General features: G+C 46.8%; 1 protein-coding gene across 2 annotated transcripts in view; it reads left to right on the forward strand.

Annotated features, from left to right (window-relative positions):
* The first annotated feature begins 3,479 nt into the window (after positions 1 to 3,479).
* LOC139050954 (endothelin-converting enzyme homolog) overlaps positions 3,480 to 14,846 on the forward strand; it is a 40,738-nt gene continuing 29,371 nt past the window's right edge. The window contains exons 1-4 of one of the 2 annotated variants that reach the window (XM_070527853.1): positions 3,480 to 3,668; positions 4,687 to 5,024; positions 8,229 to 8,465; positions 12,179 to 12,783. In XM_070527853.1, coding sequence (XP_070383954.1) covers positions 4,831 to 5,024; positions 8,229 to 8,465; positions 12,179 to 12,783 — 1,036 coding nt within the window. In that variant the 5' untranslated portion in view covers positions 3,480 to 3,668; positions 4,687 to 4,830. Of the gene's footprint in view, positions 3,669 to 4,686; positions 5,025 to 7,090; positions 7,235 to 8,228; positions 8,466 to 12,178; positions 12,784 to 14,846 lie in introns of those variants that run through there. The other variant, XM_070527854.1, reaches the window with a different exon arrangement.

Below are 14,846 nucleotides of genomic sequence, written 5' to 3' on the forward strand. Positions count from 1 at the left end.
ATATGGAGGCCCCGTAAAAGGAACAGAAAAGAAAAAACACTCACTCAATTTCGACGGGCAAAATATCTTCTCAAAATTACACCCTTGTTAATATCTGTGGAAGGGGTTCATTACTAGAAAGGTCAGTGAAAGTTAAAGTTTAAATTTTTTTGCATATTGCGCCGAAACCACCACGCTGGTTCGTCCGTGGTATGTCAAAAAGCTCAAAGTAGTGATTTTTTTACTTCAACCAATGTAGCTCAGCTCGCGATACTTGATTTGGTTCTTTTAGGCCGCAATATGCTGCATCTTTGCCAATAAGAAATTGACGAGCCTGAGCATAGGCAATCGAAATCTATGAGGCGCCACCCACTTCTCGGTCTTTCCCATTTTCGTAGTTATTACGCCTTCTCTTATGGTAAAGAATATTGATTTTGGTATTATAGGATAACAATTTACTAGTCGTTCATGTCTAAAACATTGTGACTGTGACGTCTTTCCGGTTCCGCAATCATTTCCGGTGTGTGCAGCGTTTAGAAGCGTAGCCTTCGAGATCTCTTTCTGATGCTTAGATGGGGGCAATGCTGGCAGGGTCGTTGAGTTTGACACCAGTAAAGAGCTCCGACAACGTTTTCCCCTTTATTGTACTTTTAAGTGTCATTCATAACCGCTGTAGCCGACCATTGAGATTGATGTCAAGAACGATGATAACGATGACGACGGTAAAATAATGACGACGGCATGAAGGCGTTGGCCCTCGCCAACAGCACGATGACGAAGCGATGACGTCACAACACTTTGCATTTACTTAGCAGACCCTCTTGTTCTTTCGTATGAAGCCTCGACTCTTGCACTCAGAAGAAGAATGCCCTTACACAGCCAGAAATTTATTGTTCAGCCCCGCAGAACAGGTCTGCCAAATTTGCATCTCCTTGCCCTCTTTTTACCGCAGAATTCGTTTTTATCGGTGCATCCCGCCGACTTCCATTGCATGGATGGGATAAAAATTGCGGCATTGCCTGAGATGGCGCCACCTGGTCAACCTAGGCACGTGCGCTTCATGCCCAACGGGTAGCCGTTTGTAATCGGTTAATCCCCGTCCTGGGAAGTAAATGGCGCCGTAAAATTTCGCTACACTTTGTCTCACCTCAGCAGCAAAGTTGGTGCGTTATTTCGGCGATCTTCTCGAGATCGGTTCTCGTTGTCGGGGTATGAAAGCCTTTCTAATCGCCACATGCGCTTAGTATGCGAGGTTAGTGCAACAAAATCGTGGTGTCATCTGTAACTACAAGGCAAAACAAAGTTACACACGTCGCTCGGTGAAAGCCGGTCACCAATGGCATCGCCATTTTCTTGGAGAGAAATAGGCATCTTTTGAGCCGTTTTACCTGCAGACGACAGGTGGGTGGCATGGCCCTGGATTAGGTATGCTGTCACTACCTACTCGTCTATTTATCGTTAAATATGAATTCTATTTGTATTCTAAAGGAGCCAATGATCGAACGTAGGTTATTCAGGCAACTTCTTGTGGGGAGCCAACGTGGCCCCAATACGAAAAAAAAAATACTTGAAATGCGTGACGCCACACTGACGTACTGGCACCTGGTTTCACGGGAAACTTTTAAAAAAACGGCACTTTCACCTTGATTTTCCGTTCTATTAATGCACTTACCATGGGGAAATCTGCGAACATACAGTTTTTCAAGGAACATTTTATGAGTATAAACTGATTTAGTGTTTCGCTTTGTTCTCCTTTTAAGGCATCCTAAACTTATGGGCTTCTTGTGGCTAAACTTCGCACTTGAGTGACGTCCTTGATTGCCCTGCATGCCTTCTTGAAGAGGGGTAAGAGCAACGACAGCAAACAATTCAGCAGGGGTTGCAGCTTCTGCGGTAATGTACTTTGATTCAGATATCAAGCAAGCATTTTTTTTTTCAACTAATGATTACTGATTGTTGCTGTTGCCGTTCTTCTTGTTTCAACATTTAACTTTGCTTTCACGAGCAACTTAGTTAATGTCATTGCGTAAAATTTATTTCCGATCATAGCTTGAAAAAATTACTCCACTTCTTGCCCAATCCTCTACAGTAGATGTTAGTCTAATTTTTACTGGGTAACAGCAATGAAAAGAGAAGCAGGGCTTCCAGTACTAGAGCACGTGGACGATGATGGTGGCGTGAATACGGCGCGATGGGATACATGGGGTCCAACTGGTATCCAAACTATCACGGCAGTAAGTTCTTGTTAGCTTCAATCGAGGAAACATGGTGGGAAACGTCCCTATTCTGGTTTGGGTTTTCTCGCGTACATGATAACTCGTTTTCATTTTCACACGTGCCTTCCAATTTGCATGGAATGTCCCAGGTTGTCCACATTTGTGTTCACTTTTCATGTCTTTCAGCACTTGCCTAGCTTCGCGATTTTCTTTTCTTTCTATTTGAGCGTGTTCGTCGAATGATATTATTATCTGGCTGTACACTTATGTACGGATTGTACGTTATGGATAAAATCCTTCCCTATATTTGCCATCGATTAAAGCGTTTCCACTATGTATAGTCGCCATCATATACCTCTCTTTCCATTCCTGGTTCCCTCACATGACTTCTCTTCAATCGACATTCATGCGTTGAAGGATAACGAGCGGCCAAACATGTCGATATTTCCAACACCATCAACTATATCAGTTATTGGTAAATGTAATAATGGCATACCTACTGTAGAATCCACAGAACCTGCATGAAGTAGCCGGAACAGCTGTCGCAGCAAAGCAAAAGCAGTAGTAGCGGAATTTATATGTAGGTAAAGAAATTCTATCGAAAAAGATGGTGTGTACTTCCTATGCAAAAATATTAAGCCACAGTTCCCGCAACCTGTCTAGCACGGAAAGCAATAGCTGCAGGACGTTACTATCACCAGTAAGAGTCGGTGTACCCTAATTAGCGTGTACTAAAAAAAATCCATCCGCGTGTGGACACCTATACAGAATACATAAACGAACCCTCGTCAAAAACGCCTCATTCTTTTCCTATCAACCGCAATTAGCTGCACTATTTCACTTGGCACAAGCCGATAAATGCCCCGGTCACGTGAATACGTCCTATAAGGATGGCGATATTGTCACCTACAGTACTATGCTCAATGCTAGGGATGAGCCGGGCAAAGACAAGAAAAAAGTGCGCGTGAAAACCGCCCCGCTCGATTCACCTATAATGTTTTTTTCTTATTGTTGTATGGAACTACCCGGTTCTTGGCGAATCCCCCAGAATGGTTATGCGCCACTAACGCCTGGACGTTAGTGACCAACGTCTTGACTCTAAAATCACTAACGCCTTGACATCTAAATCATGAGCCATCCCCTGTAGTGGGTTGAGCCATATCCGTAAGCACCAACCCAAACCAAGCTCGATGGTTAGGTCCCACCGCCATTTTCTCCAGGAGCCAGCTGTCCCCAATAAACGTTGTCGGTACCCTTTCAAGACGCATGGCAAAGTGGCAATGAAAAATATATTGTTAATTTTTTTCTCGACGCCCTTTTACCTCATTCCGCAAAATTTTCTTTTGAGCGTTCTCACCTAGAACCACTTCGCGTTTTTGGAACTCTTCCGAATTTATTGTCACCTGGAGCTCTGCAGTTCGGCCACTGGGTGATTCTCACTGCACAACACAAGTTCAGGCCACCTTGGCTTGGGTAATATCTCTGCTGCACTTGTCTATTTCAATGCGTTTTTATTTATGACTTATCTGTTAGTTTACTTGTTTACTGTTAGTATTTATTTTCTTAAAGTGCCTAGGAACAGCATTACGCCTTATAACTTTTTACCTTATTACGTATTACTTGTCTGTTGTTTGTCTGTTTGTTGTTAGTGTTATGACTTGTCTGTTATTTTCCCATATCTGAACATCTTGCAGTTATATATAATTTTGTTGTTCTTTTCTTATCCAAATTGTGACATTAGTTAAATGTCATTTCCTGTCTCGATGTATGGTCAATATCTCCCCTCCCCCCCCCCGCCGGTATATCATGAAATCACCATCAACATCGATAAGAAATCAGGCTAAGAAATTGGAAAGGTTTCGCCCACTCTACTCTTCTCTACTAGTCCACGGGAATGCACGACATTATTGCCATGCGAGACAGTTATGAGGCCGTTGATGATGATGATGCCAGACTATGGCGCATAACCATAGAATTGGCCAAGGAAGCGGCTAGGTAGGCCCCTGGCCACACAACAATAAGAAAAGAAGTGGGAGAGATAGCAGTAATATGTATGTTGAGAATATTAGAATGTAAAAAATTATTCATAATACTATGATGCACATGAATTTTTCTTTAAGAATATACGATTTGAAGAACATTGCGTTGCACCCGCCGTGGTGGCTTAGCGGCTACTGTGTTGTGCTGCTAAGGAGGAGATCGCGACTTCATATCCCCGATTATGGCATGCCTCATAATGAAACCGTGCTTTTGGCACGTAAAACACCAGTATTAATTTATTCATTCATTCATTCATTCATTCATTCATTCATTCATTCATTCATTCATTCATTCATTCATTCATTCATTCATTGGAAGAATGTGTTGTTTAGCAGTCACTCTGCTAATAAAATAACGGGAGGAATTCAAAGGTAGAAAAAGAACATAACAAAAACATGGTTTACGTTCACTTACATTTCGTTTTTTCCTATTTCTGTATTGCACTTGCCAGTTCTTGGCGAATCCCCAGAGAATGGGTATGTGTCGCTAACATCTAGGCTGCACATCTACATCTACGGTTTCCTTGAAGACGACATGAAGGAAAAGAGAAAGAAGAAGCCGTCATCTGGTGTGGATCGGTGCTCGGCAATTACTCATGGCTGAGAGGCGCGAATCTCATCCGCGCCGCAAGTCATCCACAGGAAGGCGAGAGTCCTCAGCCCCTCGTGCAGAGCGCGCGAGCGTGAAGACCGAGACTGCTGGCTCAGAAGCTCGCGAAACCCACGGGCGCCCTGATGAGGCCGGTTCTGGGCATGGTAGCCACGGATCCGGCAACGCCGCGCAGGAAAGGTGTGTGCCTCCGACTACGATGCTTGTGTCATTGACCAAGTGCGTGTGCGTGTGCGTGTGCGTGTGTGTGTGTGTGTGTGTGTGTGTGTGTGTGTGTGTGTGTGTGTGTGTGTGTGTGTGTGTGTGTGTGTGTGTGTGTGTGTGTGTGTGTGTGTGTGTGTGTGTGTGTCACGCTGCTGAGCACCGTCAGCAACTACCGCATCAGCAATTGCACTACGAGCCAACACACAGACGCTGCTCGGTGCGGCAGCGGCAGCGAGCGAATTGACCCTCGTGCAGCGCCTCCCGTCGACGTGAACTAAGCGTGGAAAGCACAGCGCATACGAAGCTACCGGCACTCGGCGCACTTTGTACACATCGCAGGACACCTTGGAGATGAGTCCCGCGCGACCGTACGCTTTGTCCACATTGCAGATCGCTTTCAAGATATGGCTGCCCCCGCGGCGTACGCAGCAGCCGCCGGTGGTGGCAGGCTAAGCATAGTCCTAGTTGGCCCTTGGTTGAGCTTGAAGGTCAGATTTACGGAAGCAGACGTATTTTTTTTTTTCATTTGTACCTGAAGTAGTAGAGCTATCACCCTGAAACGCAGAGCGTTCTCTAAAATGTGTGTTTCATGCTGCTCGTATTATCAGAAAGCTTTAGCCCGGCCCAACTCCGACGCCGCCTATTCACATAAACGCAGAGATGCATTTCTGAGATAACGCCTGGGCCAAATTTAATATTTGCGGCATTTCGGACAAAGATAGATGCTAGCCATTGTCTAAAACAGAATTTGGTATATGGCCGGAATTTGCGCAAAAATTTCGGAAAATCTGTGAGCTCGAAAGAAACACAAGCACAACGTTTTCAAATCCGCAACTGTGCACCAAGTACACATACCGCAGTTTTGTCAATTGCATCCGTCAGAACAGCCAAAACGGATATAACGGATATATTATTTTATATCTCAAGTAAATCTGTCCCAATTCTTGCGAAAGTTTTGTAAAAGCCCTACTAGCACATTAGGGGTGTATTGGAGATGCATGTATTATGCTTCAAATTTGTGTGCTTTAGATTTACTATTGATGCAACTTACACAATTGCCATATTGTTTTTCACTGCTGAGTTGGAAAGCTGTAAATTTGTTAGTTTTGGTTCCTCAAAATTTACGATCTTCAACAATTGAAAAGAAAATACATTGACGATCTAAATTAAAAATTCCGCTTCCAAATGTCACTAGATCTTAATCTTTATTTTTGATTGCAATAAACATAATCAAACTTGGTGCATTGATTGATTTGTCCTTTTCCGCGTATTTAGATATGGACCACTCGAGCTTAAGTTTTCTCTTAAATATGTTCCTCAATACATCATGCCATTCGTATATCAGTTCTGCTGAATCCTGCAAGATGGAGGAATATGCATGAAAGGCAAAATTGCCATCCACGTGACCATGAATACGAAGCTACAAAGCAAGCGTAAGCTAACCTGTGTGGGTTCCCTCTTTAGCTTCGTACTATAGACGGATTCGCTCGCGCGATAACAGCCGCGAGAGTGCGGGCCCAAGAAACTTCCGGTCATGGGCTTTATCAGTCAATGGCGCCTGAAAACAAGCGCATTTTTTAGTTGTTTCACTGTGCGCAAAGTCTATGTTTTAAACTTTGAGATAAAAGACGTGCACATTACACCTCAAGACTAACACATAAAAGTTTTCGTATAAGTTGCGGCAACCTTAACTTGTAAAATTGTTCTTATGTAGAGAGAAAAGTGTTGAAAGTCGGCGGGCTTAGATTTCAGCGCACTCCTGCAATTCGATATCGTCACCAATGCCTTTATTTCTCGCTGCTTTTAGCGGGCAAAGTCAGTGAGCAAAACCGGAAGCCGTCCAGGGTCCATGTTTGTCAACGACGATAGCGTCGATACAATAGGGCACATGATAATGTTCCATTTAACGTTACGTTTTAAAGCGAAGCTTTGTTTACCTTTTTTCGACTTTGCTGCTGCTGCTGCTGCCGCCGCCTCCACAGCCGCAGTCGCAGCCGCAGCCGTAGTCGCAGTCACCGCAGCCTTGCACGCCGCTAACGCTGGCCACGTCGGCACGTGGTTGAGGCGTGGTCATGTCACACAATCATAAAAAGCATGCTCTGTCGGTGTTTCCATTCATGACATTTGTTTATGAGCTGTCATTCTCAAAATTCCGAGGAATCACTTTCTGAAGAATCTAAGACAAGGTAAGCACCACGTGGAGCGCCTGCGCCATTACGGTTCACAATGATTATTCGCCAAGGGACGCCTGCGGCGTCAACACTGGATTTTCTGCGACAGATGGCCTATCGCGTTAGCGCGTTACAGGAGTGTGGCACAAAGGAAAGACGACCGAGAAGCTCGTGTCAGCATTTACTCCGCGTCGCATGTGCACAATGCCCACTGGACGCCCTAACTGGGCGCGACCCCCAAAAAGTGCCGTTCAGGAGCTGCCGCGCTTGTCTCCGTGCTCACCCGCAACAGCAACGTCAGTAAAGGGGGGAGGTGGCAAGAATATTAGCAAGGGAATATAGAGAGAGAGGCGGCAGTTTTGTGAGCTACAACCCAGAATGGCGCCGAAGCGTGCACTTCGGGTGCGATCTTGTACGCGTTCCAAAATAGAACGGAGGTGGTCCGTTCCACCGAGCCGCAAACGATTGGTAAATTTGAACCGTGACGAACGCCATGACATCAATTGTGACGGGAGCTGTGGCGTCTTGCTGCTGTCAATCATTTCGTGTCGTCTGCTATCAGACGAACGCAACGGACCGCCTGTTTCGTAACGTAAAGAACGGACCTCCTCCGTTCGATTTTGGATCGCGTACAAGATCGCACCATTGGTGCCGAGCAGATGAAGGAAAGCTTCGAACGGAGCAAGAACAACAAACACGAGCGGAGCAGGCAAGGTAACATTTCATATCACGTCACGTCTGACATATGCTGTCAATATATCACCGCCAAATAACGTCAATGAATGCAAACACTAAGCATCGCTTACATGGATTCCCAAGTGCATGGGATCTGCATATTTCTTTTTTATTTGTTTGTGTAGGCACTGTTTGCGATGCAATGCTGTTGTGATTCCGAGGGCTATCCGCATCAGTGAACCATATTTGTTGTTTACTGCTTTTTACACGCTTCTGTACCATTTGTGCTTTGCGTTGCGTTCATATAATTCGCCCTTTAAATATATTATTGCAGGGTGGACTCGCACAATCCTCCTCCTGATGAGACTAAGGTCGGTGAAGCGGCGGCCCCGGAGTTCTTGCCACCCACTTCGTCAGACGGCCCATCCAAGGCTCCACTGCCGAACGTTGGCAGCGCGCACGCGACAGCCGCGACACTGACCTCGGGCCAACAGGTCCCTTCGCTACCGGAGAAATCTAAGCCTCCGCCAGATGCCACAAAAGACGGCAAGGAGCGGCATTCTAGACGCAGGTAATCGGTAGCGTTGGTTCCTTCCAAATAATGTTAGTCCATATATTATTAAGGCGAGTCTTGTATGTCTCATTAGAAGGTGTGGTTCAACGACCCTGTCGCCAGGAAACGTAGAGCCACGACCGTAATGTAAAAAAAAAAACATTATGGGGTTTTACGTTCCAAAACCACTTTCTCATTATGAGGCACGCTGTAGTGGGGGACTCCGGAAATTTCGACCACCCGGGGTTCTTTAACATGCACCTATAAATCTAAGTACACGGGTGTTTTCGCATTTCGCCCCCATCGAAGTGCGGCCGCCGTGGCAGGGATTTGATCCCACGACCTCGTGCTCAGCAGCCCAACACCATAGCCACTGAGCAACCGCGGCGGGTCAACCGTAATGTTGGAACCGTACAAAATATTGCCGTGGTTGAACGCGGCTAAACCAAGTTTGTAGACCGATAGCACGTTTTTGCTTGCTTTGGGAAAGAACACTGTCACTGCTCGGCGCCGTCAGCGACTACCTCATCTGCAATTGAACCGCAAGACAACACACAGACGCTGCTCGGCAGCCGCAGCGAGCGAATACATCTTCATGATGCGTCTCGAATAAACGCGTATTAAGCGTGGAAAGCACAGCGCATACGAATCTACCGGCACTCGGCGCACTTTGTCCACTTCCAAGATCGCTTTCTAGATATGGGCGCCCTCGCGGCGTACGCAGTGTCAGGATTGGGGGCTCAATCCCATCGCTCGTGATCCGTTGTCAAGATTGCAGTCGGGCATGAATTAGAGGGTAGCTGGCCCATGCCGTCGTCCAACTTATCCACGCTGAGGACGTTGATGAAGGGAAGGACTGCTTCTCATTGAGAACGAGGAATATGGGTTTATTTACAGTATCTATATCAGTCTAACATGACTGTTTGAGAAAGTACATCAGTCTAACATGACTGCTTGAAAGAGTGTGTCCTGAGCAGCCGCACAACAGCGGTTTTTAAACACTCGGTCCCCTCCCGAAACAAGGTGATGCGAACGTTCCTTTCGTCATCGCAAACTCCCCTTCCCACGCGCCCTCTGATTGGTCCGCTCCCATCCTGGTGGGGCAAAGATCTTTAATCACCGCTACTACATGCGGCGGTGAGCTCCGAAGCCTTCCCCGCTGCGTGACACCAGGCGCCGGACTACGACGGCTCGACTTAGCACAGCTCCGCTGTTAACAAAACGTGCCATTGAAAGCAATAGAAATGATTAGCGTGATGCTCGAGCTCCTGGGACAATGCTCTAAACAACCTTTATAAACGTATGCGAATCTCAGGAACTGGTACATCGAATTCAGTAAAGCTGTGTAAGCGAGTTGTCACAGCCTTCGTCGGAAGTACTAGGGGTTACTTTTGCTGGCTCATCTGCAATGATTCATCAGCGACGCTCTGGTTATACGGTCGCATCGGGGCCCACGCATAGTACTCGTGGTTGAACCTCGCCGTCAGCTTTCGCCGCTGCAGCCGTACGAAATACTACTTGACCTCCAGCGTGACCCGGTAAAACGCGACATGAAAACCAAATTTGCCCATTACTGGCTGAAGGAACCACGCGAGCAAGTTTTTTCTCTTCCATTCGAAAGAAGTATACGCAAGGCTACTTTTCTTTAAAAATCATCGATAATAACGTATCACATCTAAACCTGGCCAATTCGACGTCCGCTGCTTTACCGGCTGTTCTCGGATTTCCGTTTCATACCGAGCACATCGCCGCATGCCGTTTGTCGCTGCACGAAACCGGACGGTCGTGGAAGTTTTCTAATTACAACTTCGCCACAAAAAAATCCGAGGCGATATGTCGGTGAGACGCAATTAACATGCGAGGCGACTGTCAATTTGCAGCAGACATATTGCAGGGTCTGTGGATGCTATGAATATACCTGCCATTTACTGGAAAGAACTCTGTTGCTGTGATTGTAAAGCCTTTTTTAAGATCGAGACTTTCTTTATGACAGTTAATATTTTTCTAAATTTCTTAGCATTTACTATTCCTAGACACAACAAGGCGTTTAGGCTATGCGCGCATAAGTCATCGCAGCATGCACGTGGCGGCATTTTCTCGAATATGATCGATTCGCCAACCAACGCAGACATTCCAGGCCAAAAGGACAATGTTCGAGCAAACCCGCGCTATGGCACGGGTTTGCTCGAACATTTCATTGCACATACATATTTGTATATGCAGCGCACACATGTGTATACTGAGCATCATGCCCGATCCGGCTCACGCATCCTACTTTTAAGTCCCATAGACACTATCGCTTGTAATTTTTTTAGTAATTTCTTTTTATTGTTGTTGAAAACTTCAAGCTTCTAACTCTCAGCGCGCGAGCGGCGCATTCGCCGTCGATGCCACGACAGCACTTCGGCGGGGACCGGGGTGCCGGTGACGACAATGGCGTAAATGCGCTTCGGGGGGCGTGTAATTATATAGGTTTAGTATAGCGTGCAACAGGATGCGCATGAACTTAGGGTTAGCGTTGCTTGATACGTGTTGTGCAAGTGTGACGAGCTGTCAGGGATTTCGCGGTGAAAGCGGTCAATTTCGCCCTCAATGGGAGTCATGCGTCAGGGAACATGGCGGGCACAGTCGTTGTGCTCCACTGTTTGGCTCTTTCGTTCCCAACTCATGCTTGTATTTTCTTCAGATTTTTCTCATGCTGCTTCGACGACAAAGTACTTGTGACAACTCGGCGCTCTCACCGATAAACATGGCCTCCGACGTTTGGCAAGCGTGCGTGGCGTCACGTCATGCTGCCGGATCTCGGAAGCCATAGACTACGAACGTTTGCTTGTGCTCTGTATTTCATATAGACGGCGCTACGGACTAAAGTTATAATGGTCATCACAATTTGCTGAAAAGTAAGCTGGGGTAAATGCCGATTTGGTTGGTCTTGTGCGGGCATTCTCGTACACCATTGAAATAGGTTGACATTAGTGTGCATTTTATTTATTTGTGCTTCACGAAATTTAACATTCAGGTGTCATCGCCGATTTTTTAGGTTAGCGTTTCGTTCGGTTACGCTAGATAAGGCCCTGCTCTGCAGCGCACGATAGCGTTAGCATTGTGTCGCCCGTTCAAATTAATGCAAATACTTTATGGCCTACCAAAGCTTTTAATTACTGTAGAAATAGCATTTGAGAGACCGGGAGTCCGGTACAGTGAGTCTGTTCTACTGGCGCTATGTCTTGTCAGTGTACAGCGATAGAAAGGGTACTTTATTGACATTGATTGAACAAAAAAAGCGCAAGGGTAACGGAAACAAAAATACAACAATAAAAACTAAAACTACACAGGCACCTTGTCGGTTGCGTAGATTTATTTACCAACCTTTTCTTGTCTGCTGTTCTAAGTACTCCAAGCGTTAGTATTATCTATTATTACGCGTATATGCAACACCATTTGTCTGCTTTCATGTATTAAGTGCATGCCGATTACTTTTGCTGTCCCTGCATTGTTAACGACGTAGACACTAGAGAAAGATGGAGTAGGAATAGTGATGTGAAGCCCCTCACAGGCTGCTGCAAGGTATCTTGAATAAATCAATAACCAAGCAGGCTTGACTCAACAGGAATCGCACTGCTCACGTTACAAGACAGAGCAAATGAAAAAGATGGCGCGTCGGCTGTAAGCAGACGCATCTTCGCCCTGTTTCACCTGGCCACACTGACGTGGTTCCTTCTTCATTTCAGGTCGAGCCGCAAAAGGAGCTCCAGCACGCGAAATGTGGACGCGACCACGTTATCCACCTCTCATCGGGCGCCGTCCTTGTATGATATCGAATACAGCGTTACCGATCATCACGATACTTTAGGGCTCCCCTTACCGCCGGCAGATTCCAAAAAACGGCTCTCCGCTTCCTCCACTCACGCAAGCGCACCAGCGCGTAAGTTATCGTCTAAGCGCAAAAGCAGTAAGGGAGCAGGCCCTGAAGGGAACGACGTTTCTCAGCGCTCCCCCAGCGATCATTCTGTCCCTGCAAGGCCCCATGAAAAATACGAACGAATCGCCGAACAACCCGCCAATGAGCACGTTACCAAGGTCGGTGGGGAAGTGGACCACACGCCGCAGATGTCATTTCAAGACAGAGATGCTGCTGGGTCAACAGTAACTAAAGAACTGCCGGCCTCCAGAGACGCGGAGCAGCAGGCAACCGAAGGCACTTTCCAACTGCAGACGTCCACTAGCGATGGGATCACGAAAAGGGTCGCTGCTGGGGCCAATGGTGCGAACCTTCCGAACAGCGCAAGCGCGAGGGATGAAGCCCGGAGTGTCGAGACGAACAAGCCACCGAAAGGTACCGTATACATTGTAATCCCGATCAGGTGGCGTACAAAACACGGCGGCCATGACGTGGTTAAGGCTTGTGTTGCAAGCATTTGCAACACATGCAGTTAACAAAGGTATATCCTTCGAGATTGGTGTCTGTTACTATGCCCTTTGAAAGGTATATTTTCTTCGCAAAAACCGTGTCCCTATTGTAACTTCTCTTTTATTGCAGATTCCACTAGTAAGGAATGATTGGAAACTCACCGACACAGCAAAAATTTATTGTCGAAAAAGTTTTTTCCGACAAACGCTTTATTCGCACCGAAAGTGCACACACAAAACGCCATGCAGTGACATGTCCAAAAAAACTTCTAGCACAGTTTATGGCGATCAGTTTGTTGTCCCCAAAACACGTTTTAACAGAAGAAGAAACAGTTAAGCAATCGCTGCGAGAAGAGGTACCGTGCGCGGCCATACCGAAATCACGACTACGTGCACCTAATGTACGAGAATACGAGAGCCGCTACCGAAGGCAAAAGACAAGAAAATTGATTAGTGTCGCTAACCTTCGGCCACCCCACGCTACCGGAAACGTGATAATTGTTGCCGAGAAAGCGATACCATCTCCTCCACACACGCCTTGAAGGCATCAGACGACGCGCGTTCGACCACGTGACCAAACGCGAAAAGGTAAACAAAGTTGAGTAAAACGCACCGCTGAACGGAAATACCATTTGTAATGACTTTGAGCGACTCCATTGAGATAGCAGCGCCTCTCAATAACCACTGGTATGTGTGGTGTCTGGCTCAGACCAGACGCATGACACGGGACCACGCAAGCGCAGTCTGCAACTCTCCTTATTCGTCACAGTAAAGCAACTTATATAGGAAATCATATTGAATGACGATGACGATATGTACACTGAAAGAAATGAAACTGAAACAAGAAAGAAGGATACATCACCTCCCGCTTGAAATACAACATAGTAATTTGCAACAACCAAAATAACACGAACTAAACACTTATTGTTCAGGTAAAGAAAACCCAAATCTTTCGACAGGTCGGCGTACCCTAGTGCTGCGACGCAAAGGTTGCTCCGCCGAATCCTCTAAAGGAGCGACCACTTCTTCATTAACTTCAGCCCTTGTTTCCGGCGATCGCAACAGTTCACCATGTTCAGCGTGTGCGCGGCTTTCAGCCCCAGCGGTACCCGAGTAGTCGTGAGGCAATTCCCATGCCCATTGTTCTGTTGTCTGCGATTGATTGCAGGGAACCCGAACTAGTTTAGACGCGTTCCAGCAACGACCGTCGCTCATCAAAAAGCTATTTTTGCCTTTTCTGCCGACAATCTTGAAAGGGCCCATGTAGTTTACCGACGCTTTCCCACCGCCTGCTGGCTTGCGTACACGAACGAAGTCCCCTACACAAAAGGCTGGTCTTTTCGCACCTCGCCTCCTGTCCGTATACTGCTTTGCATACGTCTGCTTCGCCTTAACCCTAGCAGGAACATTCTTATTCGAACTGGCATGGACGCCCTCTCTTGTCGGCAAACCCACTGTATTGAGTCTTGTCCTTGGCTGGCGCCCGTGAAGCAACTTGGCTGGCGACACACCCGTTGTCGCATGCGGCGTCGACCTATATATGCCGAGATAGTCAACCACAGCAGCCTGGAGGGGCCGTTGTTCCAGTCGGGCAACCTGCATGAAATCTTTCAGCACGCGATTAAAGCGTTCAATCGCGCCGTTTCCTTGTGGATAGTACAGAGAAGAACAACGATGCACAATACCCCTCTCTCTCAAGAATGTTTCGAACATTTGCGATCTAAATTGAGGCCCATTATCTGTGACAATTTCTTCCGGATAGCCTTCTCGGCTGAACACAGTCTGCAAAAAATCGACCACGCCCTGTGACGTCACTGTAGATGAAAAGGCAACCTCAGGCCACTTGGAATGATAATCGATCAGCGATATCATGTACCTACAGTTTGAAGGGGCCCAGTCAATCGGTCCCACTATATCCATTGCTAACTTCTGCCATGGTAGCGCTGTAAACGTCACCGGCTGCAGCGGTGCAAACGACGGTTTAGCGGA

Source organism: Dermacentor albipictus, chromosome 10 (assembly GCF_038994185.2).
Source record: "Dermacentor albipictus isolate Rhodes 1998 colony chromosome 10, USDA_Dalb.pri_finalv2, whole genome shotgun sequence".
NCBI lineage: Eukaryota > Metazoa > Arthropoda > Arachnida > Ixodida > Ixodidae > Dermacentor > Dermacentor albipictus.